The sequence below is a fragment of the Pyrus communis genome, chromosome 7 (genome assembly GCF_041283825.1).
Source record: "Pyrus communis isolate YQ-2024b chromosome 7, ASM4128382v1, whole genome shotgun sequence".
NCBI classification, from domain to species: Eukaryota; Viridiplantae; Streptophyta; class Magnoliopsida; order Rosales; family Rosaceae; genus Pyrus; species Pyrus communis.
The window spans coordinates 27,248,825-27,276,493 of NC_142571.1; the positions used below are offsets into that span (position 1 = coordinate 27,248,825).

General features: G+C 37.8%; 3 protein-coding genes across 3 annotated transcripts; 2 read left to right on the plus strand and 1 right to left on the minus strand.

Moving 5' to 3' along the window:
* Positions 1-11: 11 nt before the first annotated feature.
* Positions 12-2,400, minus strand: LOC137733126 (uncharacterized). Its single transcript, XM_068472287.2, has 4 exons — positions 1,734-2,400; positions 1,140-1,374; positions 867-960; positions 12-504 (listed from the first exon to the last, which is right to left on the minus strand). The coding sequence occupies exons 1-4, from the start codon at positions 2,189-2,191 to the stop codon at positions 227-229; spliced, it is 1,065 nt and encodes a 354-aa protein (XP_068328388.2). The 5' UTR covers positions 2,192-2,400; the 3' UTR covers positions 12-226.
* Positions 2,401-8,206: 5,806 nt separating this feature from the next.
* LOC148695991 (uncharacterized) lies at positions 8,207-12,146 on the plus strand. Its single transcript, XM_088696797.1, has 6 exons — positions 8,207-8,275; positions 8,552-8,650; positions 8,818-8,911; positions 9,177-9,691; positions 11,111-11,295; positions 11,961-12,146. The coding sequence occupies exons 1-4, from the start codon at positions 8,270-8,272 to the stop codon at positions 9,533-9,535; spliced, it is 558 nt and encodes a 185-aa protein (XP_088552923.1). The 5' UTR covers positions 8,207-8,269; the 3' UTR covers positions 9,536-9,691; positions 11,111-11,295; positions 11,961-12,146.
* Positions 12,147-22,729: 10,583 nt separating this feature from the next.
* On the plus strand, positions 22,730-27,381 carry LOC137735164 (uncharacterized). Its single transcript, XM_068474559.2, has 2 exons — positions 22,730-25,685; positions 26,793-27,381. The coding sequence occupies exons 1-2, from the start codon at positions 23,006-23,008 to the stop codon at positions 27,212-27,214; spliced, it is 3,102 nt and encodes a 1,033-aa protein (XP_068330660.2). The 5' UTR covers positions 22,730-23,005; the 3' UTR covers positions 27,215-27,381.
* The last annotated feature ends 288 nt before the right edge of the window (positions 27,382-27,669 follow it).

The window sequence follows — 27,669 nt, forward strand, 5'->3', positions numbered from 1 at the left end:
TCAACTGAATCTTTAAAAAAATGGTAAATTTAACAATATTAAACAAAAATCATAGGTAATATCCATAAATCCCCATATTACAGGCAACCTGCAAATGTACCACCACTGGAAGACCATAACAAAGCACAGTTTGAAACATAAACTGCCTAACAATGCAGAGGATTGGAAAACTTCAGCAGCAAGTCATCCAATGGGGATGTACAACGTGATGTCGTCGGATTTAGGGTTAAGCCTTGTGGGTTCGAGTAACCACCACAATCAACATGACCACAACGGAGAGCATGAATGATGTTTTCAGCTTGTCCTCAAAGCGATTGCTGGCTTCTGCTTTCGCGTTTTTACTGCTTGGAGGTTGAAAGAAGCCGCCCATGACCTTTGTAATTTTCTCGATTGCTTCCATGACTTTTGCCATAGTATTTTGAAAGATCCACTTCACAATGTTTGTAGCTTTATCGTTGTTATCATCGGAATTCTCTTGTGGACTCTCGGAGCTACTGTCTTCATCTGCATATATGATGAAAAATTCATGTCGAAACCAGCATTAGTCATGACTGCGTTCATCGAACTTGTGAGCATTGACAAGGTATTTCATCTCTCAACTATTACAAGCTATAAATTTCAAGCTTATTGCTCTTAAGCTATAAACTTCACCTTATTTCATCACTGAAACACGCGCGAACATACATTCATAAGAAACAGAGGCAACTAAAGCCAGGAAAACAACACGTAAAAGAGGCATCTACGATTAACAAATGACGTTTGTGAACACAATCTGGCACTTGTGAAATCCCATTGGAATATTAGACTGTTATAATTAGAACCTATAAGTCAATCAATGATACTCCTTATATTCATATCACACCAACCTGCATAGAAGGACTCCCGGAGCTCGCGCACCACCTCATTGTTCATCACAGCATCCCAAACCGCTGTATCAGATGACAATGCCATCACCATTCTCTGCACAAGAAAATACCCTTATGACATAATTCTAAAAATTTCATCCTCGGCAAGATAAAATGTGAAAATAATTTATCAAACAGAATCAACGGTCTTAATTCTTTAAGTTTACATGCACTCTTCAAACCAAAATTCAGAAATGTATGAGAAACAAAAACGAAAGATGTTAAAGAAAGAACCTGCACAGAAGACTCAGTCTGCAAGAGATGGAAAGCATCATAAACTCTCTCAACACCGTGAGACTGCAACATTTTTGAATTATTACAAAGATAGGCAGAAGGCTCCATCCAATCTAATTCTGACCCAGCTGAAGGTGCTGGGTGCACAAACCCAGCAGAAGGACTTGTAATTTGATCATCCACATCTCTGTCTGACTCAGAACCAAACTTATCCCTGATGAAAGGACTGAGAACCCTAATCCATTTCATCAAACAAGGCATGATTAGTGTAAACTACAACACTAGGCAGCTAATTAATCATTTTTTTATTTGACAAGTTGATAAACTAATCTAAATTACGGATTTAAATTCGAATGCGATAGGTCATGCACACCTGCCCTCGCCAACAAGCCTGACCCACAGCTGCCGCCATAAGTTTTTTTATGACGCGATGATAAATTAAACTAATTTACAAGCATGGGCAGGAAAATTTGAATTCGAGTGCCCCAGGCAATAAAGACTTCCTTAACGAACTGGCCTAACTCGCGTATACTATATAAAACACATACACAAAGGGTTTTATTTATCAGAGACAAAGAGTATTGAGTTGCTTACTGTTGAAGGGCAGAGACAGCATTGTGAACTTCATGCTTGGAAGGAACAGGTCCAAGAACAAAATCATCCATAAACCCATGTGAAAGCCTCTCATCATCCTCACTGCTAACCCCATTATCCACAGTCACCCAATCAAAATCATCAAAGCGAGGGGAAGAAGGCCAACTGGGTGTCCCAGAATTGGAAGCCAGAGGAATATTGCATGAGGAAAAGGGAGAAGTGGGTGAGGAGAGAGAGAGGTTGTGGGAAGAACTGGGCTTCTGGTTGTGCCTAGAAGTGGAGGTGGCGGTAGTATTTGTGGTGGTGGTATTAGCAGCAGTAGAACTGGAAGAAGAAGATAGGGGTTCTTGAATTGGTGGGCCACCAGCAATAGTTCTGGTGACTGCTGCCCTACTCACAGCCTTAAACATACTTCCTCCTCCACCTCCTCCGCCCATGCTTCTCCCACCAAACATCATTGACACACAACTTTTAGTTTTTTTTCTTCTCCTTTTTTAGTTCTCAGACTATGCATCTGTGTCTTCCTTCTACGTTATGTAAACCTAGGAGGAGCCAGGATTCAGTGGATTCCTTTACTTGTCTGCCTCTGACTCCTGTTCTGTTGATATTCTCGAGGCCAGGATGTGGATAGGTATATAAAATGGTTCAGTGTTCCATTGGCGTCACAAACTTCCTGTTAACAAAAGAAGGCTCCACGTTGGTTCCTTGAGGGAGGTGGCTTCCCCTTATCTTTCTGTTGTTTATTCGTTTGCTTTTATTTTTGGCGAAAGTTTATTCCTTTGCTTGGATGTATATCATTCATTATTTTCTGTTGTTATGTACTTAACGTTAACCCAAATAAAAATACTTTATTTATAACATGTGTGAACTTGGCCGGTCGATTAGGGTAGTGAACAATGAACTCAAAGTTCTAATCGTTATTATATCGGAACAAATAGGATCCCTAGAAATATTGAACCAAGTGGTAGATTATCTTGTTGGTTAAGACATCTTCTTCATTTTACTATATCTTGGTGTCAAATTCTTAGAGTAAGATTCTCTCCGAATTTCTTCCATCCAAATTCCTTCCATCACGTACGTTCAACCGAAAATCAAATAGTCATAAATTCATTAACTTTCATCTTCACTGTTCGTCTTCTTTCTCTTCTCACTCTCTCCGACTCTATTCTCCATCTCTCTCTCACTCTCCTCTCTCTTTATCTTCTCTAACCCTAATTTTCTGACTTTTTTTTGGTTGTGAAAACTTTTTGTTCCTAATGGCCCAACCAATTAGAACCCAGAAAATTTTGCACAAGTTCGGCCTAAAAATCACCACTAGGGAGGCCCAAGTTGGCAATGCATGTACAGAAAACGGGAGAACCAATGGAAAATATTATAAAACCCTAGCTAGTTCCGAAAACCTAAATAAACGTCCAAGTTTTAGTACAAGAAACGGGAGAGGACGGAGGAGATCGGTCTCTCCACAGACAATGGGTACTGTACTTGATTGATTAATGATGCTACTGGTTTTTGCTGATGAGAAAAACTTGGCAAAGTTAAGAAAACATATGAATTTTGTGCTTTCCGTTGCATTCTCCCCAACCCATGAAAGTGAAACCTAAGAAATGAAGATGTTATTTTGCTCGTGTTCTATGGAATTATTATTTTTGTTTCGTCATTGCTTTAGTTTTGAATGTGATGTGTTTTAGTGTTTTGAAATATAATAGGATACTACCGGTCAGCGTTAGGGAGGAGGAAGCCATCCGATGTTATGAATACAACCAAAATGAAGATTCAATCGATAAAGATGACTAGTGTTTGTTCCTTCTTTGGCCCTTCCTGAGACAATAAGGGGGAGAGGTTATTTTAGCTAGGGGGAGTTTTTATTTGGTTGTATTCATTATGTATGATGGGGGGCGGTAGTATCCTGGAAAATTCGAGAATGTGATCAACGGTCATGTTAATGTCGTTCCACTTTCACTCAGAGACTGGAAAAATCGAGTATCCAAGGCGTGGAGACAAAACTGCCTTCTAGTTATGGATGTATTAAGATGAGTTTTATAAGTTTTTTTTTGCATTCATTCCTCTTAGTGTATCATGGCTTGGTAGCCTAAGATTTTCTCAGTTGTGAGTTTTGCCTCATTGAATTTTACATGCATGTCCACTCTCTATGTTTCTACTACATATTAATGTGTAGGATTTAGTCTACATAACTGGTTAATTTAAACTACATTTTGAATTAGACTATAAGCTTGAATGTATTCACCCCTAAGTTAGATTGGTACCATCCAAGAACTTTCATTAGGGCAATTGTTTAACCTAGAAAATTTTTTGCATTGAATTTGAGTTTTTGGACATCCACATAGTTTTGAGAATTGAGAAGTATCTCTCATTTATCACCGTTCAAGTGGTTGATGTTATACGATATCTTTTACTAAAGAATTTTGCATGTACCTGAAACGCTATCACGTGATGCAACTAATTCACGTATTATTATATAAGTGAGCAATATAGTTGATATGTCACACTTTTTAGATATATTAATCATTTGAGTGAAATAGTAACATCAAGATATATATATATATATATATATATATATATATATATATATATATATAAACGGGAATATTACCCCTTTTAATTGTCTTCCTTGCAGGATCAACTGGATCTAGGGTTGGGCAAACGGGTCCTGGGCCCGCGGGTAGGGGCGGGTATAGGTGGGTCGGGGCGGGTACGGGGCGAGTCCTGTTTTTAAATAGGGGAAACGGGGCGGGGCGGGCCTAGGTAATGGCATTCTAGGGTCGGGCCGGTTCCAGATTTATAGAAAAAATGGGCCCCGAACCAGCCCGTTTGTAATTGAAATGGACGGCCCAGATTGAAAATAAACATACCTTCCAATCATGACTGTTGGTTTTACCCTAATTGAATATGATTCAGTGAGATGTGAGAGTCTTTGCTCTCTCTCGATCGACCTCGACCTCTCCGTCTCTGAACTCTGAAGTCCGACATCTCATCCTCGATTTTCTTCTTGATTGTTCTCCTCGACCTCTCCGTCTCTGAAGTCCAACCTCACCTCGACCTCGACCTCGATCTTCTTCTTGATTGTTCTCCTCGACATCTCATCCTAGGCCCAGGCACCCGCACAACCCATCTTCCCGATTCTTGTTCACTCTTTCCCGACGACATCACCGCCGTCGCGATCACCAACACTCCATCGCCGTTGCCAGTTCAGGTGAATTCTTTAACCTTTTTTTTTTTTTTTAATAGGTTCTTTAACCTCTGATCTGATGTATGTAATCTGTGCTCAATATATTGGGATGTTCATGTTTGTTCTTGCTGATTTGGTGGATTTTTTGATTTTTTAGCTTGTTTTCACATCCAAATGTTGAGTAGAAGTCCTTGTATTTCACATATATTCTGAAGAATCTGAAGTATTTCCAAGCATATTGATTTGCAATCCGGAGACATCCATTCTATTTCTGTTCATTTTAAAAAAATTTAATTTATTTTCATTGCCATATTTGTTAAAGGTTTCAAATTAGGATCTGAGAAGCATACAATAGAGGTAAATCGCAAAGAAATCTGGTGCACTGAGGATGACTTCTTGAAGGTAATCTTATCCAATCAAATTTATATCTAGGTTTTAAAAGTTGAAGGTGTAATGTGACAATGGATATCATAATCCAGCCCTTGACATCAGAGCAAAATCTAGGTTTTAAAAGTTGAAGGTTAAACTCTTCCGACTGTTAAGTTGAAGGTGTAATGTTATCCCCCTTTGATTGTAATTGTCCCTTGAATATACATTCCAGCCCCTGACATCAGGGCAAACTCTTCCGACTGTTAAGTCATTGAGATTCCTAACTTAAGTCTTAACCGGAAGGAAACACACATGCATCTTAAAAATCTTGAAGCTTCTCGACGCTCTTGCTGGAGAGTGGAGAGTGATAAGATCTGGAAACAAAACTTCCAATGCATTAGCCTCCGGCTCCTTATGAGTTATCAAAATTTACCGTTTCGTGGTTTCTGACTAACATGATATCATCTGCACGTGGTTGTATTATCATGCTAATGCATTATCAATTTACTGAACACGGAAAGGAGACAGAAAAAGTATGCATTGCAAACATTGCAAGTTGATATAATTTGGGAAGACTTTTAACTGCTAATTGTGTATGGCCTCAGTGTGGTGTTTTTGGGGCTCTTGACAGGGATGCAGCCAATTATAGATTGTGTTTTGGATAACTACTCGAACCTAATTACAGATTGTGTTTTGGATAACTATATATGTGCACCATCTTCTATGCTTTGCATGTGAGAATATAACTTCTTTGTCAAGTTAACATCTCTTATTGTTAACGCTATTTAATCCCTGTAACCAACTAGCTACACTGGTTTTTGTGTTATTTTCAAGTTTTCCTGCACTGATTATGTAATATGCTTCCAATCTCTCATATCTAATGATCTCTTATGTCTTGGTTTGTGTTCAAGCTTTGAGGTAGCCTAGCATCCAATCGCCTTTGATTTGATTTTTAGATGTTGGAAAATGTAATATTATTATTTTGGATGTATTATTAATCTATGAACTTAGATGTTGGACTTTGTATTTAGATTGGATGTGAATAATGGTGAATTTGTGCAAAATCTGCATAAATGCAGCATGTGACTTTCTGCAATTGCAATCTGTGCAGTTTGCACTTTGCAATCTGTGCAGTTTTGTGCAAATTGCAATCTGTGCAGTTTTGTGCAAATTGCAATCTGTGCAGTTTTTGTGCAGATTGCAATCTGCAATCCGTACAATTCTTTCTTTTCTTTTTTTTCAAACAACCAAAAAAAAAAAAAAAAAAAGGACCCGTGGACCCGGCTTGAACCGGCCCGGGTAATGTCCAGTTCTTATATTAGAAAATGTAATCCCCGGCCCGGCCCGGCCCGGCCCGCCCCGTTCCCTTTGAACCTAGGTTCGGTCCGGTCCCTTCAAAATTGGGCCCGGCCCGACCCGTGCCCAGCCCTAACTGGATATGCTTGAACTGTGAAGGGTCTGTAAAACCAACCCATAAGAGAGGCAGCTGTAATGCTTTCCTTAACGAAAGTGACGTTTATAAGGAACTTGGGAAATTCTTGTATTTAATGCACTTATTCATTGGGGTGTTAATCGAACGTAAGACTATCATGATAAGCTTGTTCATTTGGATGTCTACTGAACTTAAGACCATCTGATATTAATACGCTATCCATTTAGGATTATAACCAATCTTAAGATTAGTTGATTATTAATAGTGTCACAAAGCCGTCACTTAGTATTATGGTCTAATAGTATTACTTTCACTTGTAAGTGAGAGGTCTTATTTCTTTGGTTCGATTCTCGTCAAAAACAAATTGGACTCACTTTATTGTTAGTCCATTGTGAGACTAAGTCCACCCATTCCCTATTGTAGATAATATTGTTTGTTCAAAAATAAAAAATAGTGTCACAAAGCCTGTTATTACAAGTATATTGGGCGAAATTTGACGAATTGAGTAGTATACTGATGCATTAAGGACTTTTTATTAGCGTTACAAACATAACGGCACAAAGACACGAATAAAACATTTTCAAGTCTCTTTATCTAATTTTATTAGTGGATTGCTACCAAATTTAGTTAAGTTATTCAAGCATTAGGAGCGCGTATATATATAATTATTTATCTCCAGAAACGTTCCCGGATGGCAGCGTGGTAAATTTCGTCTATCCTCTTCGGAAACGACCTCGGTTCGACACCCGACTTCTGCATTTTTTTCCCCCAATATTTTTCATTTTTTCGTCCTTCTTCTCCGTCGAAAAAGCCATGGATAGCGACGATCCTTCCGCCCGTCGCAGAAAGGTAACATCCAGCTCTTTCTCTCTCATCCAATTTTTCGTTCAATTTCACCATTACTCCATCAAGACCTGAAATTCTTGCCCTTCTTCTTTCGAGCATGGGTTCATTCCCAAAGCCCAGCCTCGCAAGAACCGCGAACCAACTGTTCCCACTCCGTAACTCTCATAATTTCACCCTCCAATTCCCATTTGATTTCATTTTTCGTCAAAGTTCATATCATTGTTAGTTTTTCATTTGACATTTTTGAGCTGCGAATCGGTGCAGTGGCGTCGGCGGCGACGACGATGACGGTCAAGAAACTCGTCGGGCGCAGACCCTGCTGAGTGAGTACAATGTAAGCTCTCTCAGCCTTCAGCTTTCAACTTTGTTTTCTTTCTTTATTGCTGTCCGTAATTTATTTATTTATTTTTGCATTTTCTTGATTAAACAATTTCTTGTTTTTTGTACGTGATTTATTTATTCATTTGTTATCTTTTTAATTATTGGGTTATTTTTTGTTTAAAATAAAAAATAAAGGGATTACCGCTTTGGGCTTTTGGCTTTTTTGAAAAGTTAAATAACTCTGGTGGCAATTTGGTCATAGTATGGTATTAAATTAGACAATCCATAATATGGAAATTTCCTCTTTTGGGGTTTACGGTTTAGAGTTTAGACATCATTTAATTTTCATTTTTGATTTGGCGGAAAAGGAGATGATTGCACATGTGGGTAGGGCAAATTAACGAAAAAATTGTGCTCTTTCTCTTTGCATCCAAGTTCGAATCTTCCTAACTCTTTACGTTTGAGCTACCGTCCCCGTATATAGAGTAGTTTAGAAATGGAACATAATTCACTGTGTATGTTTTGCCAATATGTGCGGCTGATATGTGGTTCTCAAGCGTATAACCTGGAATTACTCTTTCGCATGATGTCAGTTTTGAAAAGGGTTTAGGGTTTAGGCTAAGAATTCGCGCAGATGATTGATTTCTGTTGTTGCATTTACAGGAGAGAAGACGGGATAAAGTCGAAAAGATGTTGGCAGTCTCAGGTTCTGAAAAAGTTTATGATGCTTTCCATCTCTTGCAGACTCAGTCTTCTGTGCAGGTCCCTTTCTTTAATATCATTCATTTTCGTTCTGAATTTTAGTTTGAATAGTTCATGTACATTAAAGAATTTAGACCGTTGATTCTGTTCGGTAAATTATTTTTACATTCTTTCTTGCAGAGGATGAAATTTTTAGAATTATGTCATAAGGGTATTTTCTTGTACAGAGAATGGTGATCGCATTGTCATCTGATACAGCGGTTTGGGATGCTGTGATGAACAATGAGGTGGTGTGGGAGCTCCGGGAGTCTTCCTATGCAGGTTGGTGTGATATGAATTTCAGTAACGAGTATCAGTAATTGAATTTAGGGTTGTAATTATAACATTCTAACATTACAATAAGATTCCACGAGTCTCATATTGTGTTCACGAGCGTCTTTTGTTATTCGTAGATGCCTCTTTTACGTGTTGTTTTCCTGGTGTTAGTTGCATCTGTTTCTTATGAATGTATGTTCATACGTGTTTCACAAGTTGGATGAATGTAGTCATGACTAATGCTGGTTTCGACGTGAATTTTTCATCATAGACGCAGATAAACACAATAGCTTTGATAGTCCACAAGAGAATTCCGATGATAACAACGATAAAGCAGCAAACATTGTGAAGTGGATCTTTCAAAACACTGGCAAAAGTCATGAAAGCAATCGAGAAAATTACGAAGGTCATGGGCGATTTATTTCAACCTCCAAGCAGTGGAAATGTGAAAGCAGAAGCCAGCAATCGCTTTGTGGACAAGCTGAAAACATCGTTCATGCTCTCCGTTGTGGTCATCTTGATTGTGGTGGTTATTCGAACGCACAAGGCTTCACCCTAAATCCGACGACTTCACGTTGTATATCCCCATTGGATGACTTGGTGAAGTTTTCCAATCCTCTGCATTGTTAGGCATTTTATGTTTCAAACCGTGCTTTGTTATGGTCTTCCAGTGCTGGTACATTTGCAGGTTGCCTGCAAATGGGGATTTATGGATACGACCTATGTTTTTTGTTTAAAGGGGGAATCCAAGACAACAAGACCCCCCACATTGCGAGAGTGGAATAAGTAACTACACAACTTTACCCTTGCTTTACCTATGATTTTTGTTTAATATTAGTAATTACTTTTTTTCATTACCACCCGAATCTTTTGGCAACAAGTAGAACCGAAAACACAACTCGAACGGTAATTACCAAGTAGTTGAGGTCCAACTATGCAATTTTCACTTGAAAAGCCACGTACATCTCATCACTCTTTATCCGAGTTCTCCATTAGATTTCAATAGTTTAGAATATCGCTTGAGATTTTTTAGGTGTCGTAATAGTTTTCTATTGCTTTGTTAAAAATGAAAGTTTTTTTTTTTTTTTTGTCAAAATAGTTCATGAGATTGACATAGCTATTTATTTTGATCTTTAACATTGAAATCGGTGGAGGTAATCCCTAAGTTTGTCCACCATTAATCATTTTAGTCATTCCGTGAAAAATCTCCGTTAAATGAAAAAGCAAGTAGAGGGGTTGATTGACAAAATGACCCTCAATTTAATGGAGATTTTTTACGGAATGACCAAAATGACTGACAATTGACAAACTTGTCGATTTTCAATCTGAAGGTTGTATTTGGTTAATTAATGATGTTACTGGTTTTGGCTGATGAGAAAAACTAGGCAAAGTTAAGAAAATGGATGCTTTTTTGCTCACCACCTTATTTAGTACGTTGGATGAATTTAAATTTTGAGATTTGTGTTCATCCACAACACAGATCTCGAAATTTAAATTTATTTAATGATAATAAATGTGATGAGCATCAACATCACTTGAGAGTGGCAAGCAAAAATATTTCCTAACAAAATATATGAATCTTGTGCTTTCCGTTGCATTTCTCCCCAACCCATGAAAGTGAAAAGTAAGATTTGAAGATGTTATTTTTGCTCGTTTTGTGTGGAATATTTTATTTTGTTTCCTGTTGCTTTAGTTTCGAATGTGATGTGTTTTAGTGTTTTAGTGTTTTAGTCCATGTATGAACTGATTTTGCTGGATATTGTTGTCGTTAGAAATATTTTATTTTCGTTTTGGTCGAAGTCGTCGGAAATAATTAGAGTTTTTGCCCTCGATAATGTTACACTTAAAGACGCTTCAAACCTCATATATGCTTTTGAAAAGCACCATTCCTTTTTTTCCAATAGAAGAAGGGTACCAAAACTATTTCACAGTCAATTATCAAACAAGTGTTTTTTTTCTCCAATTACTCGTAAGTGTTTTGTTTAATTGAACTTATAAGATTGGTTAAGCGTTCTTGAGTATTTAGAGTATTCTTCTTCTGTAATACTGACACAGTTATACGAAAAATCAAGAAATAGGATAGATGGTCCATTATGTTGCATGTTAATGGTGGAAGATAACGGTATTCTTTATCCCCCAACTGCTCGGTTGGGAATTATACCCGATGTGCTTCAGACTTTGTGACTAAAGTTTACCTCTTTGCAGGCTATGTTGTTTACCGTGTGCGTGTGAGACGCGGTGGACGTAAGAGACCAGTTGGGTATTGTGTATAGTAAACCCTCAAACCAGGGCGTCACTCAATTGAAATAACAACGGAGCAAGCGCACGGTTGCAGAGTAGCTGGCTGGCCGGAAACTAGGCGGTCTCAAGGTTCTTACTGGGTTAACGAGGTAATCACAACAAGCTGATTAACTTGATTGCATTCATATATTAATTATATACATGCTGTATTATCTTCTAATTTTAGGGTTTGTCGACAAAATTATGATGGCTTGTTGTGATATATGTGACGGGGGACATTGATCAGTCCCTAAACTGAACGGAGCAGGCAACCAATGCTTGTACATTTCAAATGTTAACATCGCATATCGATTAATCTTCACATCCTATCGTCTTCTGGAGCAGCCTTTACAGTTTGGGATAGGCCATGAGACCACATTTTCCATTTTATATATTAAATATAGAAAATTAGAAACTTAATGCGAGTGCTTGGTACCCTTGACTTCTGAATGACATAAGTTAGGGTAATTGTTTAACCTAGAAAATTGTTTGCATTGAATTTGAGTTTTTGGACATGCACATATATAGTTTTGAGAAGTCTCTCTTTTATCACCATCAACCATTTGATGTTATATGATATCTTTTACTAAAGAATTTTGTGTATAATTGAAACACTGTCACGTGATGCTACTAATTCACGTGTTATTATATAAATGACCGACATAGTTGATATGTCACACTTCTAGAATATATTAATAATTTGAGTGAAATAGTAAAACATGGGGATGGCACATATAAACAGAAAAATTACCCCTTTTAACTGTCTTCCTTGCAGGATTCAACATACAAATACTATGAGGGGCAATCTTGGTTGAAGCTGCCCACAATGCAATCCACAACGACACAAGGACGTACGAACTGGATCTGCAATCGGTTCACAACCACAGGGGCCTTGTCGGACTCACTTCTGCTGGAAAGAAGTGCAGAGGCTTGAATATCAAGGGACACTTGCACCGCAAGGTACGACCGTCGAGGAGGGCAAATTGGAAACATGCATGGTATCTCTTCCACGATTTCGTTGAATGTACTGACTTTGCTAGTTTATGTTTGGGTTTAGGCATTGGAAGAGAGAAGCTGTCGAGTTTTTCCATAGGTAAACTAGCTTTGGACTATTTATCATACGAATGCTTAAATAAGTTGGTTTTTGCCCCTTCTATAAGTTCCTTTTTATATATTTAACCAAAAAAACTGGCAGAAAAAAAAAAATCGGTAATTGCTTTTGTGATTGATTCAATATTTAAGACATTTCTAAGCCGTTTTTGTGGAAGGCAAATGGTTTGGGCTCGAATGAATGAATCTGTTCACCAAAAAAAAAATACATAGAAGTTAAATTCCTTTTGTTTTTGTTCTTTTTGGTGTGTGGCTTTTGCTTTATTTCTTTTAGAATTATTTAAGAATGCCTTATCGGATCAATTATTAAAAACTTAAGTTAATGAGCTTGACACAGCACGATCTATTAAATAACGGATATGACACGAAAACAACACAAACACATCCATTTACCAAGTCTAGCTGTATCCCCCATCCAAAAGGCAATCATTCCTTCAGCTCCCCCAACATTGCCACACACAAAATGTCAAAAACCAAAACTTTTTTGCCGTTGACCAAAATTAACAAGAAAATCAAACAAACCCCAAATCATGCAAAAATTTAACTGCAAATCAATCTGTCTATTAACATAACCGAAAGAACAAGGTATAATGGAAATAATAGAAGTGAACATTTTAACTTTCAACTCAAATGAGCAGAAAGGTTATCTTACGCCTTTAATCATAATGAAAACTAAACGACTTAAATGTTTTTTTAGGTTAGTGGAATTAGGGCGGAAAGTGTGATGAGTAGGAGTGCATTGGGTTTAGAGTTCGAGATCCTCTAATAAGCCGAAAAACAAAATTGATCAAATTGCTAGTGCAGTTAGCTAGGTTGATGAGGTTGGAGCCTTAGCGAGACGAAAGAAGAAACTGATGATTCATAGGACTCCCACGGGTATATTGGTTGTCCTCCAATATCTCCACAAATGACCAACAATGGTAATTATAAGCTTTGAAATCTTGGGCACAAAAGTGGTACAAAAAGAGAAAGATGAAACTTATGATTAAAATGTAGACTAGGGTTGCAGACTAGTATCCAACAAAGACATATGAGTATAATCTTCCAAAAGGAAATGATGGTGGTTTTTGAGTTTTTCCTTGGGAGATTGAATTTCCTCCACAGTTTTCGTAGCATTTAGGAGAAATGTCAGGTAAACTAAATTTGCAAGCTAAATGATGTGTTATCAATAAGAAATAAGTACGTTAATTAGCAACTAATAATAATCAAATTATCAACTTTCATGTTTTTTAATTTACAAAATTTTATCTATAAATTTAGTCTTCCGAACATTACCTTAGCACTTAGTCTTTAATTTTCTTTCAAAAGTATGAAACAATGCATTTTAAAGAGAAGTGGGTGGGCCAACGAGGCTTGGTTGGGTTGAGAAAGATCATTCTCTTTACTAGAACAAGACCTAGATTCGAGTTCTGCTGTCGACAATCTTTCTTGGTGGGCAATGTATAAAAACCAAAAAATAAGTTAAAACTCTTTCTATAAGTCCTCCAATAGGCATTTGGTATTCAGAATACCCGCCCCTCTCCTAAACTTTTGTCAATAAAAAAGAGAGAAGGTGGGGTGGGGTGGGGTGGGGTGGGGGGATAAGAAACACTCTATGATCATTTTGTCCATGAATAATATAAAATTTGTTACAAGACAGAAAATGTTATCGAACTCAACTATTTTTCTAATATTTTTCCTAACTATCTCACACAAGATGGAATATTATGCGCGGGACTTTGGTGGAAAATTGAAAAACTGTTAGCATTAAGATAACAGGTGTAAGAAAACATTAACAATATCTCTTTGACTGTATATTATATGTACTTATTATATCTTTGTGGCTGAATTACGAATGCAATTTTCGTTTGATCAACGAATTAAAAGATAGCTTTGAGATCACATTACAATGTGACTGAACTAGCGAAACATGCATGTTCAGGTACATGTTTGATGTATGAAAATGAAGCGGATAGATAACCAGGAAGGCACATACTTCTGGATCAATGAATTTGGATGTGCCTTCATGTAAAGAAGACATAAAAACTAAAAAATATCAGGGCTTTTATCATCTCCTCTTGACCTAACAATGTAATTTGGGGCAGCTTCCCAATACCGTCCCCAACACTTTTCTATCCCCTTGCTTTAGAAGGTCTTGTAAATCATTTCCTCGTCGATCTCATTTTTCTAGGTGCATTTTTCTCACGTTCTAAAGTGATTGGTAATGCTTATCATCCTACTTATCATCCTACTTATTAACATTAAGTGGATTTAAATTTTGAGATTTATGTCTATTTATTACACAGATCTTAAAATTTAAACCAATCAAACAGTAATAAATCAGGTGGTGAGCATCACCGTCACTTGAGGATAGTAAGCATCACCATCACTTACGGATGGGAACAAAAATATCTCCCATTTTTCTACACATACACTCAAAATAACTGGTGGTGCTCTCAATTGTCTCAACCTATCTTAATTTTTCAGCATCTTTTTCCTTCTAAACAAAACACCAAATGATAGAGCATGGCATGTAACTGCAATGATTTTTTTTTGTATGTTGTTCAAATTCACTTAGACCACAAGGATTCACCTACATATAAAGGTTTCAAATGGGTGATTATTACAAAAAGCTAATCGATCACATGGATCGCTCTTAATTACCTTAACTTTCTAAATTAATCTTCCCAACAAGTTGTTTACAAGCTAAACGACAAAATTTTGCTCCTCTTACAACTAGTTAAACCCTTTCCCCCTTTTATTAATGATATAACTTGCATTGGGGATCGAAGTCAATTGACCTTCCTTTGTATATTTTATGAATTCTTATAACAAAATGGTAAACCGTAGGCAAGTATGTTTATCTATTTTCTTACGACCGGATAACCCCCACACCAAAGGCAAGTATACTGTATTACTACTCCAAATTAGACTAATAAAATGGTCATTTAAATCTCGTAAGCAGTAAATTAAAGAAAAATGCTCTATCTACCAAGTTAATTCATCACTTACACATATAAAAGTTGGTAAGTTTTTTTTGGCTTCATATACTATGTTAGTAAATATTACTATATGTATCAGACCTCTAAATATATAGAGGATGTGGATAAGTTTACAAGATCAGAATTCCATGCATGTGTCTTGCTACTTAGCACTAATTAAGGTGATATCCATCACAAGACGTCATTTAATTAGACACCAACGTGGAGAGTAAAATATAATTTTGGATAATGGGTTTGAAGCAGTTGTTTGTTAATTACTCCTATTCTTTTTCCCCCCTAAAAGATGAACCACTTTTGGGATTCATCATATGATTCTGCACAAGCATATTAACGATAAGCATAGGTTTGGGGCATCTCTATATATCTTGTTTCTAAGAATTTGGGAAAAGGTCAAGAGCTCATGTTCAAAACATAAAACAACAACAATGAATATATAATGAAGTTTAAACAAAAAACACTAATTAAGACGACGAATTGAGTTATTTTCCTTCAAATCAATAAAGTTGACTTGCCCATGAATCTTTTATGGTAGAACCTAAACTTTTTTTTTATGGTATTAGAACATGTTAAACTATGTATGAAGCTCAACGGTCATATGTGCTCTACGTTACCCAATCCATGTTGTCCACATAATTGGGTCGAAAAGTCGTCACACGTGAAGGGGTGTATGAGTATGTGAAGGTAAAAATGTCTCACATTAGTGAAAGAAAAAAAACTTTATAAAGGCTTGCAAGAGATTAGGCTATTTCCCCTATTATCAACTGATTCTACGATAGAGGCTCAACCTTCTTAAAATTGCATGTCCATGTCTTGATGGAGGGAGGGCAAAATTGTATTTGTATATGACTGGTAGATGTACGTTGAGATATATTAGCTTTTGGCTCCAAATCTTGACTTAGGTGATCTCACATGCTGATCATATCACTCACCTTCAAACCCTAATAATTCTGTTCTCCACTAATTAGAAAGTGCATGCTCTTATGTGAAGAAAAACACACACAAAAGAGGATACACCAAAAGGGAAAAATTAATTTCAAGGGGCAAGAAAATGACTATATGCCAGAGAAGAGGAGAGGATAGAAATTAGGAGGGGAAAGATTACTCCTTCGGTGACTGACTGAGTGTGAATAGTCGAACAGTAACACTGGGACCGCAACTCCCACAGTGTTTTATTTTCTGCAGAAAGAATGAAGTGGGGTCCTTCTTTTACTCTCACTCAATCTTATTCTCGAGTATGTTCAATTTTTTAATCATTATGTTATTTGACCCTACCTAGGGTTTCTATTTCTGCTTTTGTTTGGGCCATGCTGGTTTGTATTGTAAACGTCTATTGCGTACAGAGTCTTCGAGCAGAAATGTTTCATGTGCATTTGGGGCCTTTGACATGTACACAGATGTCAGTGGCTCAGTTTTTCATTGACTTGCAGCTTAGTTGTTTGAATATTCCAATTAATCTCGAAACAATGTAAAAGAAGGGAGATTAGAGACATCAAAGTTGTCTGTTTAAAGTTTTATATTGGCGAAGATTCTAGTATGTTGCAATGTATTTTATATAACAAGACTTTAAACTTTTAAATTTTTCTTGACTATGCATCTAACAGCCCAAAGTGTCGTTGTATCTTACATACTGGTGCATCCTATACATTGGCAGACTAAGGGAGATTAGAGACCAAATAGTGTTGTACGAAACTTCTAACAAGATGTACACAAGCAACAGCAGTGCTGTATTCATCCATGCCGGTACAAATATATGCACAGTAAGATTCAGGACAAGTATTTATAGGGGCTATTCAAAGCTAACCATGTGACGATAGTAACGCTATCGAATGTGTTTGAGTACATGAAAGCAACGTGCTTCAAGTAAGAACAAAGTTTTTTATGCGAAATCTCAGTTTTTCATCATTGTTTTTCCCTAGATACTGTGGCATGGAGCGTTTAGTGGATAGATCGAAGAAGGATTCACCTGTCATGACGGTATATTCCTATGCAAGAGGAGTGAGATAAAGACACATGGGGTACCATGCATATACCTCTGGGACAAGTAGGTTTTCTGCACCAGTAGGCCTAGAACTAACAGCCAACAGAAACAGACAGATTATTACAACGTTTGGTAGCTTGTTATTTTCGAAACTCGTTTTTAGTATGTACGAGTACGACTGCAAGGATTCGAGAATCGAGATTAATCGAAAATACAAAATGGAAGAGCCGCGTTGAACATTCAAATATTCACAAATATTGCACCTGTTGATCGTAACCGTTTATCAATTTCTCGAATATAACAATTTCCACTCTGGCTTTTTCGTCATACAAATATTATCACCCATCCTAATTCCAAATAAAAAAGAACAAGAAAACAAAAGAAAGAAATTGGAAAATGGAAAAAGCAGAGGGTGAGAGAAGGAAGGGGAAAAGAGAGAAAGAAGCGTCAGAGAAAAAGAAAGTGGGCGGAGCAGGAGGAGCAACCGTTATAGAAACTGAGATGAAATCACGCGTTGGCGTGGGGGGCAAAAGGAGCCTTCTTGCTCATCATGCCTCTTGATGCCTCGTGTCTCTTGTGCCATGCCATGCCCTATCGTGGTGGTGGTCACCTCCGTCACGCGGCCTCATACCTTCCTCTACCCTAATAACGCATGCACTTTATACGTTCCGCTCTCACATATTTACCCTCTTCTTTTTACTTAATTTGTATTTATAATTTTATTTTTAGGATTACTTGTATTTTGCACCCATGTTTATTATCTAAAAATTTTCCTACAAACTATCGAGGAAGGGGAATTGGACCTAGGATTTTCAGGTGCAAGAATAATTGTCCTTAAAAACTTGAGCTACAAGTTTTTTGTTGAGAAGAAAAAACCGTTTAAAGTAATTACAAAGTGTTACATCACCAGCCTGTATCAAGTTAACTACTATGTTTTTTTTTTTTTTTTTTAACTTCGTATTATTAAGGGAGGTTGAAGAATTCGAAACTATTACTATAATTTACGGGGACGCATGAGTAAAAACCCAACACCCTACTCACTAGGATATTGGACCGCATTCAACTACTACGTATTTTATTTTGCTCTCATTTGGGACGTTTTATGTTTATACGAACATTAAATTGATGTTACATGAGATTATACTGTTTTTTCTTAATAAAAAGTTCTTATATTTACTGTTTATTTAAAAATGTGAATTCATGTGACACCGATATAATGTTAGTAAAAGTAAAAAATGAACTCCCAAATTACAACGCTAAGAATAACAGTTAACTTGATAGTTCAACAGTTAACATTAAGTATATTTTCTCAAATTTTAAGTAATAAATATCAAAATGTCATTGACCACAAACTACATGGTGCAAAGTATGATTTGTTCTATTATATTTACAATAAATTTGTGAACAAGGCGAGGATGTTACAACTTTCCACTAGACAAGACGACAAAGTGAAGGGTACGAAGGAGACAAAGTGATCCTGAGCCGCACTATAGCACTATCACACATTCTCTCGTAGTTTGGCCCACCTGGCCACCCCACCGTTCTCATGGCCCCATCAACCATGACCTGGCCTTCTCTCAGAGTTCCGGAGATTTTTTCAGGTACCGCATATTTGAGCGGTACTCTAAATGTCAAAATGTAAGTGAAGAAAATAATATACAAGTGACCTGTAATTCAGTGTATTTTTCTAACATTTGAGGTTTAGTGTTTAATTTTTTTTTTTTTTTTTTTGTAGTCTAGATGAATTTAGTGTAGTTAAACTAGCATTGGTCTAATCACTCAATACTACGGTTTTATGATATTCTCCTTCATTTGTAAGTGAGAGGTCTTAAATTTAAATCTCGTGAATGATAAATTCGATACGAAATCAGGTCCATTGTGTTGCTTAGCCGAGCTCCTCCCTCTCCTTAGCATAAAATACATCGTTGTACTAAAAAGAACTAGCATTGGTCCAAAAAAAAATAGTGAAAGAAGTTATGCATTTTTCTGTGTCTCTCCATTTATTTCATAACACATCGAGTACCCGCTTGAATACCCGGCAATTAAATCTCTCCAAAGATTGAAATTGTGGTAATTTACCTGAATGTGAATGGTTGAATGGTAAATTGGTTCCGATAAGAAATGCATGGAAAGAATAAGAACATAAGACGTCCCTTTCAAATTCCTCGTCTCTCTCGTGATGGTACGCAGCATCGTCTGAGGCACTCACTCAGCACGCGCAGTTGAAAAGCCATGCCTAAAGCAAGTATTCTTATAATTTGAAATCTCCATTCTACCATCATAGAATGCGACTATATAGAATATGTAAGGCCATTTAACCGAAGGAGGGCCAAATTTTATATCATCTCCAACCGAGGGGATCAAAGAGTTATAGACCAAACATAGCCCTTTTGACAAAAAATCATCTCCAACCGAGAGAGCCAAAATGTCATAGACCAAACATAATTTATTATTTTAATTGAATTATTATAGTTAATTAAATTAAATTACCATATTAAAATAAGATTTCGGACATATTGGAAGATTATTGAAAGAAGTGGCCATTTGAAAATTATTGAAAAAAATTAAAGGAAAGATTATTGGAAGAGAATAGAATGTGAAGAATTAAAATAAAATGAGGCAAGATAGTATGGAATGGTGAAAAGTATGTGAGAAATGGTGTAGGGAAAAAAAAAATAGAAAATTTTATTTAAAAAAAAAATTCGTCCAAAAAAAAAAAAGTGGGCTAGGTTCATCGAGCTAGCAAGCTGGCTGGAAATGGGCAACCATTTGGCCTAGCCCTCGGTTGAAAACCCTTTTTGTATCATTTCGAGCTATTTTTAGTCTTATGGCCCTTTGGCCGAGTCGGTTAAAGATGGCCTAAGGTTTTCGTCTCCTCCTAAGACTAATAAAATTACCACTTTAGTTTTTTTTTTTTTTTTTTTTTTCTGAAATGGGTGCTAGCTAGTGCTTCGCTACGGCATTTCACCATTCGGGAGACTAAGAAGACTCACAAAGATATTTAGCCTCTTTCTTACTACCATCATGTGATCCACCAACTTTAGAAATTGAACACAAAAGTGCCGCGTAAACTACCTCTTTAATTTAACTCTGTTGTTTTTTCTTTTACTTTATTTTCTTTTATTTTCTTGTTTTCTTGAATTGTTTATTTGGTTTCGATTATTTTATGTGACATTCTGTTGGAATTTGGAGAAAAGAGAGATCCAAATTGGCAACGAAAGGAGGACAGCTCACGAAAGCTTAACTTGTACTTCTTGAACCATGCAATTGTGCGTATTGGTTCTCACTGCTACCACCAGTAACTAACTTAAATATACGCTTTTGATTCTAGTTATCCAACTAATTGTTTTATTTGGATGCTAATAATTTGTGTGATATTGACATATTGTCAGTTTTTATATTTTTTTTTTGTTTTTTTAGCTAAAACGGTTTTTGAGATTAAGATGGAAACAAATACTCATAATCACTTAAGTTACAATGAATGTTTAAATATCGACATAGGTGGAAATGTTGATACGTAAGTTTATGGAAATATTGATGAATACAGCGATATCCGTTGCCTTCAACGAAATATCTACTTTAATGTCTTAATCATTTTAGTTACAACAACCTATTTATAACGTGCAATTTTTGGAAATATAAATATTAACAAAATAGAACATTAAACTTTAATTCCTAATGACCTTTTTTTTTTTTTTTTTTTTTGTGACAGAAAAGTTTAAGGGGAGGGAAGACTACCACATTTCAGGGTTAGGGCATACCAAAAACTTCTTTGAGGACTTATAGAGAAATTTGTGCTCCTTTTTAATTTTTACATGTTGTCCACCAACACAAAACTACTAATGGCGAGACTCGAAACTTAGGGGGATGTTATACAAGGCGGGGACCTTGCCAACTTGTGTTGGACTTCCAATGGCCTTATTGTGTACTGGTATCTTATATTTTTTTTAATAGGGAATTGTTATTGGCACTCCAAACTTTCTATATTTAGAAGAAAAAAATACATTTGTGAAGAGTGTAGAATGAGATTTTTGGAATGCCAATAACACTTCCCTTTTAATAAACTAAACATATTGATCTAAGTTTTGTTAATACTTTAAGCTACTCTTAAACCTTAAAAGTTCCAATAATATCATCGACAATCGTGTAAGCAATCACCAAAAAAGTTGTTGGGTGTACGTACTAGCAAAACCTGGATCCAGATGAATAAGATAACGAGGAGCGATTTTTTAGTGTCTCAAAAATACGACCTTGTAAATTAAATATAATAATATATAGTTGGAAAATTGAAAAAGAAAATTTAATCAATTGTATTTATAATACTTAGTGTACTAAATCATGTTCCTGGCACACTAAAAATTTTCATAATGAAGGAAGATGATTGGGTTGGAAGCTTAATACCATACTTTAAACAAAGCTTAATTATACAAAATAATTAATGGCCATCATTATTTTTCTAAACATTATCTAAATAAAAACAAAACTAGTATATCCCGTATATAATATTAATCCACAGAGATCTTCCTAGAAGCCCAGTGGGTCGACTTTCTTTTCCCCAAAAATAAATAAATAATAATAATAATAAGTAGGATTTTGGGGAATTCTCTTGAATTTCAAAAATCGGCGCCAACTTTCACATATTATTTGTGTATTTTGTAAAACACAGTCATAGTGACACGCCCCAATTTCTGTGTTCCGAGGACACCAAAATGGTGACTTGCTGACTGTCATTTGAGGAGTGACGAAACTCATCCTATCATGCTTAAGCTAAGAACATGTAAACATGTAAGCAAAATTGCGGCAAATACATAATAATCATAAATAAAAAAACAAATTCTTAAAGTTTAAAATACGATAATGTATGGATATTTCAAAGCATAAGCAAGATAAAATAGCTTACGGCACTCCTCGAGTATCGGCCAACACGTGGCCATCTCAATTTTCTCAGAACACTGGAATCAGCAATTAGGGCGTGTCATTACGAGTTTAATTATCTACCAGAAAGTATTTAATTCGAATTTAAATCAAGTAATTAAGATGAAAATGTTGGGAATAAGGAAGAAGAAAAAGAAGAAAAGAAAAGGGAATGGGAGCAAAATGTTTAAAAAAATGGGAGGAGAATATGGTGGGAAATTGGAACGACTTTCTTGGATCCTGTGAGAGGCATTTGTCACTGCTACTGTGCTAGAAAATAACAATATTTGCCAATTTGCTAGACACAAAGATAAAGGGTACCCCCAAGGAATGATGAAAAGTAGAACCAAAAGAAAAGGAAAACTTAAATCCCAATAAAACCAAAAGGATTGTATTAGACAAAGGTAGAATACCCTAGCAGTAGCACCACTGCAGCTGCAGGAGGTGAGAGGGAGACACAAACAGAAAAAACTAGAGAGAGAAAACCAGCCATTGAAATTGAAATTGAAATCGAAATCGAAATCCGAAGATTATATTAGTAGAGAGAGAGAGAGAGAAGAAGGGAGGAGAAGAAGTATGTATTTCTTTGCTTCTTTATTTCTCTCCTTCTTTCTTTCTCTCTCTAGTTTCTCTCACTAGAATTTGAAGTCCACCAAGAAATCCCACTGGAGCAAAAGACCTAATGATGGTGATCATGAAACACCCTCTGCACCCAGCACTCCTGAAAAGCACTTCTCTGAACAGAAGCAGCCATCAAAACCTCTCTTCCCTTAAATTTCCTAACACTCTTTCCCTCTCACTCTCACCCACTACCTCCTTCCCCACACCCCCTAAACCATGAAAGTTCCTTCCTTTTCCTCCTCCTTCCCTCTCTCTCTCATCCTCTTCTTCTCTCTCCAGACCTCCATAACTCTCTGCTCTTCTTCCTCTTCTTCTTCTCTCTCTTTCCAGCTCATTGCTCTGCTCTCTCTCAAGTCCTCCCTCAAAGACCCTTTCTCCTCCTTCCACGACTGGGTTCTCCCCAATTTCCAACAAAACGGCGGCGTCTCCGGTTGGTGTTCGTGGTCCGGCGTTAAATGCCACCCCAACACCTCCCAAGTCGTCGCCCTCGACCTCTCACGCCGCAACCTCTCCGGCCAAATCCCACCTCAAATCCGCCAACTTTCTTCCCTAATCTACCTCAATTTGAGCGGCAACGCCTTCGACGGCCCTCTCCCTCCCGCCATTTTCGAGCTCGGCAACTTAAGGATCCTCGACATCAGCCACAACGACTTTAAGTCGGATTTCCCGCCTGGGATTTCAAAGCTCAAGTTTTTAAGAATCTTCACCGCTTACAGCAACAGCTTCACCGGCCCATTGCCTCGGGAATTCATCAGACTCCGGTATCTCGAGCGGCTCAACCTTGGCGGAAGCTACTTCGACGGCGAAATCCCGGAAGGGTACGGAAGTTTCCCGAGATTGAAATTCCTTTACCTCGCCGGAAATGCACTTAACGGTTCAATTCCACCGCAATTGGGCTTCTTATCGGAGCTGACCCGGATGGAGATCGGGTACAACGAGTATTCAGGTGGGTTTCCTGCACAACTCGCAATGCTGTCAAATCTCACGTACTTGGACGTCTCCAACGCCTTTCTCTCCGGCGCTCTCCCGCCGGAGCTCGGCAACTTAACCATGCTCGACACATTGCTGCTCTTCAAGAACCGATTTTCGGGATTTATTCCGGCAACTCTAGGCCGCTTACAGGGTCTGAAGACTTTCGATTTGTCGGATAATCAGCTCTCCGGCTCAATCCCACCGGAAATTGTAATGTTGAAAGGGCTGACCAATATAAGCCTGATGAACAACTTTCTCGTCGGAGAAATCCCGGAAAAAATGGGAGAGCTGCCCAACTTGGAAAACCTCCTCCTCTGGAACAATTCACTGAAGGGTGTCCTCCCCCAGAGTTTAGGATTCAGTGGGAAGCTCCTGCGAGTCGACGTTTCCTCCAATTCTCTCACCGGACCGATCCCGCCAAATCTCTGCAATGGCAACAAGCTCCAAAAGCTCATACTTTTCTCCAACAGGTTCACCGACCCACTTCCCAAAACGTTAGCAAACTGCAATTCTCTTTTACGACTCCGAATCCAGGATAACCAAATCAATGGGTCGGTTCCGACGGGTTTCGGGTTGTTACCCAATTTGACCTACGTCGATTTGAGTGGCAACAATTTCACCGGCGCGATACCTGAAGATCTCGGCAATGCCGAAGAGCTCAGTTACTTGAACATTTCGCTGAACCCACTTCACTCAGTCCTTCCGTCGAACATCTGGCGCGCACCAAATCTCCAGATCTTCTCCGCCAGTTCCGGCCACCTCACCGGTAAAATCCCCGACTTCATCGGCTGCAAAAGCCTGTACAAGATTGAACTCCAACGTAACGACTTTAACGGCTCGATCCCGTGGGACATCGGGCACTGCGAGAAGCTTCTCAGCTTGAATCTGAGCCGCAATTCTCTCACCGGCATTATCCCATGGGAAATCTCCGCTTTGCCCTCCATTACCGACCTCGACCTCTCCCGTAATTTTCTCTCCGGTACGATTCCGTCCAACTTCGAGAACTGTAGCACGCTGGAGAGCTTCAACGTTTCGTTTAATTTGTTGACCGGTCCGATCCCGTCCGGTTCGATTTTCCTGAATCTCCATCCGACGTCGTTTTTGGGGAATGAAGGATTATGTGGCGGCGCTCTGGGGAAGCCCTGTGACACGTTGTCAGCCGGAGCCGTGGACGTTCGCGGCCACGAGGAGCCGAAGAAGACGGCAGGCGCGATAGTATGGATTATGGCGGCTGCTTTCGGTATCGGGCTTTTTGTTCTCGTCGCTGGGACCCGCTGCTTCCACGCGAATTACAGCCGTCAGATGGATGAGAGTCAGCAGATCGGACCGTGGAAATTAACCGCTTTCCAGCGGTTAAATTTCACGGCGGATGACGTGTTGGAGTGCCTGGAGATGAGTAATAAGATTATAGGGATGGGGTCCACGGGGACGGTTTATAGGGCTGAGATGCCAGGTGGCGAGATCATAGCGGTGAAGAAACTGTGGGGGAAACAGAAGGAGAACAGTAGTATTGTGATCCGACGGCGAAGAGGAGTTCTGGCTGAAGTGGAGGTGTTGGGGAACGTTAGGCACAGGAACATTGTGAGATTGTTAGGATGCTGCTGCAACAGGGACATCACCATGCTGCTCTACGAGTACATGCCCAATGGCAATTTAGATGATCTGTTGCATGGCAAAAACAAGGCTCAGAATTTGGGGGCGGATTGGATCACGAGATACAAGATCGCCCTCGGCGTGGCGCAGGGAATTTGCTACCTGCACCACGACTGTGATCCGGTGATTGTGCACCGTGATCTTAAGCCAAGTAATATCTTATTGGATAGTGAAATGGAGGCTAGGGTGGCAGATTTCGGGGTGGCCAAGTTGATCCAGAGCGATGAGTCCATGTCTGTCATCGCCGGCTCCTATGGCTACATTGCACCAGGTGCGTTGATTCATCAATTTCCATTTCTCATATTGTTTTAATTTGTGGAAGATTATCATGAGTGGAATATTATGCACTTATAGACTGGTTAAAAAAAAAAATTAATAATTGATTATATCTGTGCATATTATGTGTATTATAAATGTTTGACCTCTGGTATAAGTTGGTTAGGTGATGCTTGTTTTTGTTTGTTATTTGTGGTTTTGGCTTTGTTGTTAAAAATTCGTTTTGTTGGATGACGAAATCTAAATTATCTAGTGTGTTGGGGTTAATCAACCAAAGGAATGTTTATTCCTAAAAGCAACCGTCACTTACTAAATTCCATTTGTAATATTAGTTACATAATCCAAATGGAAATATTAAGATGGTTGGTCCATTTGGTCAAAAGGTGTAACAATTTTGTTTTCTCTTTTGGATCCTTTATCTGCACAACTATGATGAAATTCTTAAGATGGTCGGCTCTCCATGTATAAAAATTACAAATCACTATTACTTAGTTCACATTACATAAACCCACAAAGAAAAAGGTAAAAAAAAAAGTTGACATTGATTGAAATGCCACATCAACTTTGGGGCCATGCACCTTATCTTCATTTAAAATGTGGTTAATTTTATCTTCTTTCAAAATGTGGTTAATTAACATAAATAAAAGATTTGATGAAATTGGACGTGTAAAGTTATTAGGGTTTTATTCAATTCGATTTGATGGGTTTAGATATTCGATGCGAATAATAGGTTTTGAAGATGAATGAGATTCGACATGACGTGAAACCTTCTTCTCTTCTCTTTTTTTATTTTTATTTTTATTTTTTTGGTTCTTTTGTTTTATTAATTAGTATTTTATTTTCATGTAACAAAGATTATTTAAATTGATAGTTTAATCTATCGTAAGATTAATCTGATAGTTCATATGAAAATGGACTTTACTTGTCCTTGAAATGAGAACATTAAGAGAGTAGCTCTGCTTGGTGGATATAACATTTTTATTCAACTTACTGCATTTTGGATTCAAATCTTCTCTTTTTCGTTTAGAGTAGCAAAACTTACGTAGCACATGGTTTGTAATTGAAAAAAATAGTAAGTTAACTTTGTTCTTGTTTTTCGCAGAATATGCTTATACCCTACAAGTAGATGAAAAGAGTGATATATACAGCTATGGGGTGGTGCTGATGGAGATCTTAAGCGGGAAAAGATCGGTCGACGCCGAGTTTGGAGACGGGAATAGCATTGTGCATTGGGTTAGGTCGAAGATCAAGATGAAAGACGGGATCAATGACGTTTTGGACAAGAATGCAGGGGCGGGTTGCGAGCCGGTGAGGGAGGAGATGATGCAGATGCTTAGGATTGCTTTGCTCTGCACGAGCCAGAACCCCGCGGACCGGCCGTCGATGAGGGACGTGGTGTTGATGCTGCTCGAGGCCAAACCCAAGAGGAAGTTGCTAGCTAGTGTTGGGCATGGCCACAATGGGAGTGGTTGTGCTGAGTATCATGATATTCCTTTGCCACAAAAGCCAGCGGCGGAATGTTAATAGGATTATTTATTACTTTTAAAAGCCTTAGAGGGGTTTTTAATTTTATTTTATTTTTTTGGGGTTTTTTTTTTTTTTTTTGGTTATTTTTCAAATGGTGGGGATTGGTATAGGAGAAGTGATTTCTTATTTTACTTTTATTTTAATGGAAATTTTCTCAAGTGTTACTATTATGTTCTTATATATGATTTTGGGTTTGTGCATGTATGTGTATAAATTAATTAAGTGTTATATATTTTTACCATAAACTTTTTTCAATTATTTATAATATACTTTCCAATGAGTCCTAAGTGAGTTCAACTAATATTATCAAGATTTTTGTACACGGTGAAAAACTTGCATGCATCGAAAGCACATGAGGTGTATTACAAGCTTAATGTCACTCAAGAATATTCTGGTGCGAAGTGATGTGGAAGTAGTGGAAGTAGTGGACATAAATTAAGGGTCGGGATGTG

What these genes read in the sequence shown, in the direction of transcription:
- LOC137733126 (XM_068472287.2), bottom strand. Translation starts at nt 2,191, where the DNA reads ATGATGTTTGGTGGGAGAAGCATGGGCGGAGGAGGTGGAGGAGGAAGT. An exon ending in GCTGTCTCTGCCCTTCAACA is followed by an intron (nt 1,375 to 1,733) that starts GTAAGCAACTCA and finishes GAAATGGATTAG; the next exon opens with GGTTCTCAGTCCTTTCATCA. An exon ending in CCGGGAGTCCTTCTATGCAG is followed by an intron (nt 505 to 866) that starts GTTGGTGTGATA and finishes TCATATATGCAG; the next exon opens with ATGAAGACAGTAGCTCCGAG.
- LOC148695991 (XM_088696797.1), top strand. An exon ending in AGACTCAGTCTTCTGTGCAG is followed by an intron (nt 8,651 to 8,817) that starts GTCCCTTTCTTT and finishes TTTCTTGTACAG; the next exon opens with AGAATGGTGATCGCATTGTC. An exon ending in CCGGGAGTCTTCCTATGCAG is followed by an intron (nt 8,912 to 9,176) that starts GTTGGTGTGATA and finishes TTTTCATCATAG; the next exon opens with ACGCAGATAAACACAATAGC.
- LOC137735164 (XM_068474559.2), top strand. Translation starts at nt 23,006, where the DNA reads ATGAAAGTTCCTTCCTTTTCCTCCTCCTTCCCTCTCTCTCTCATCCTC. An exon ending in CTATGGCTACATTGCACCAG is followed by an intron (nt 25,686 to 26,792) that starts GTGCGTTGATTC and finishes TGTTTTTCGCAG; the next exon opens with AATATGCTTATACCCTACAA.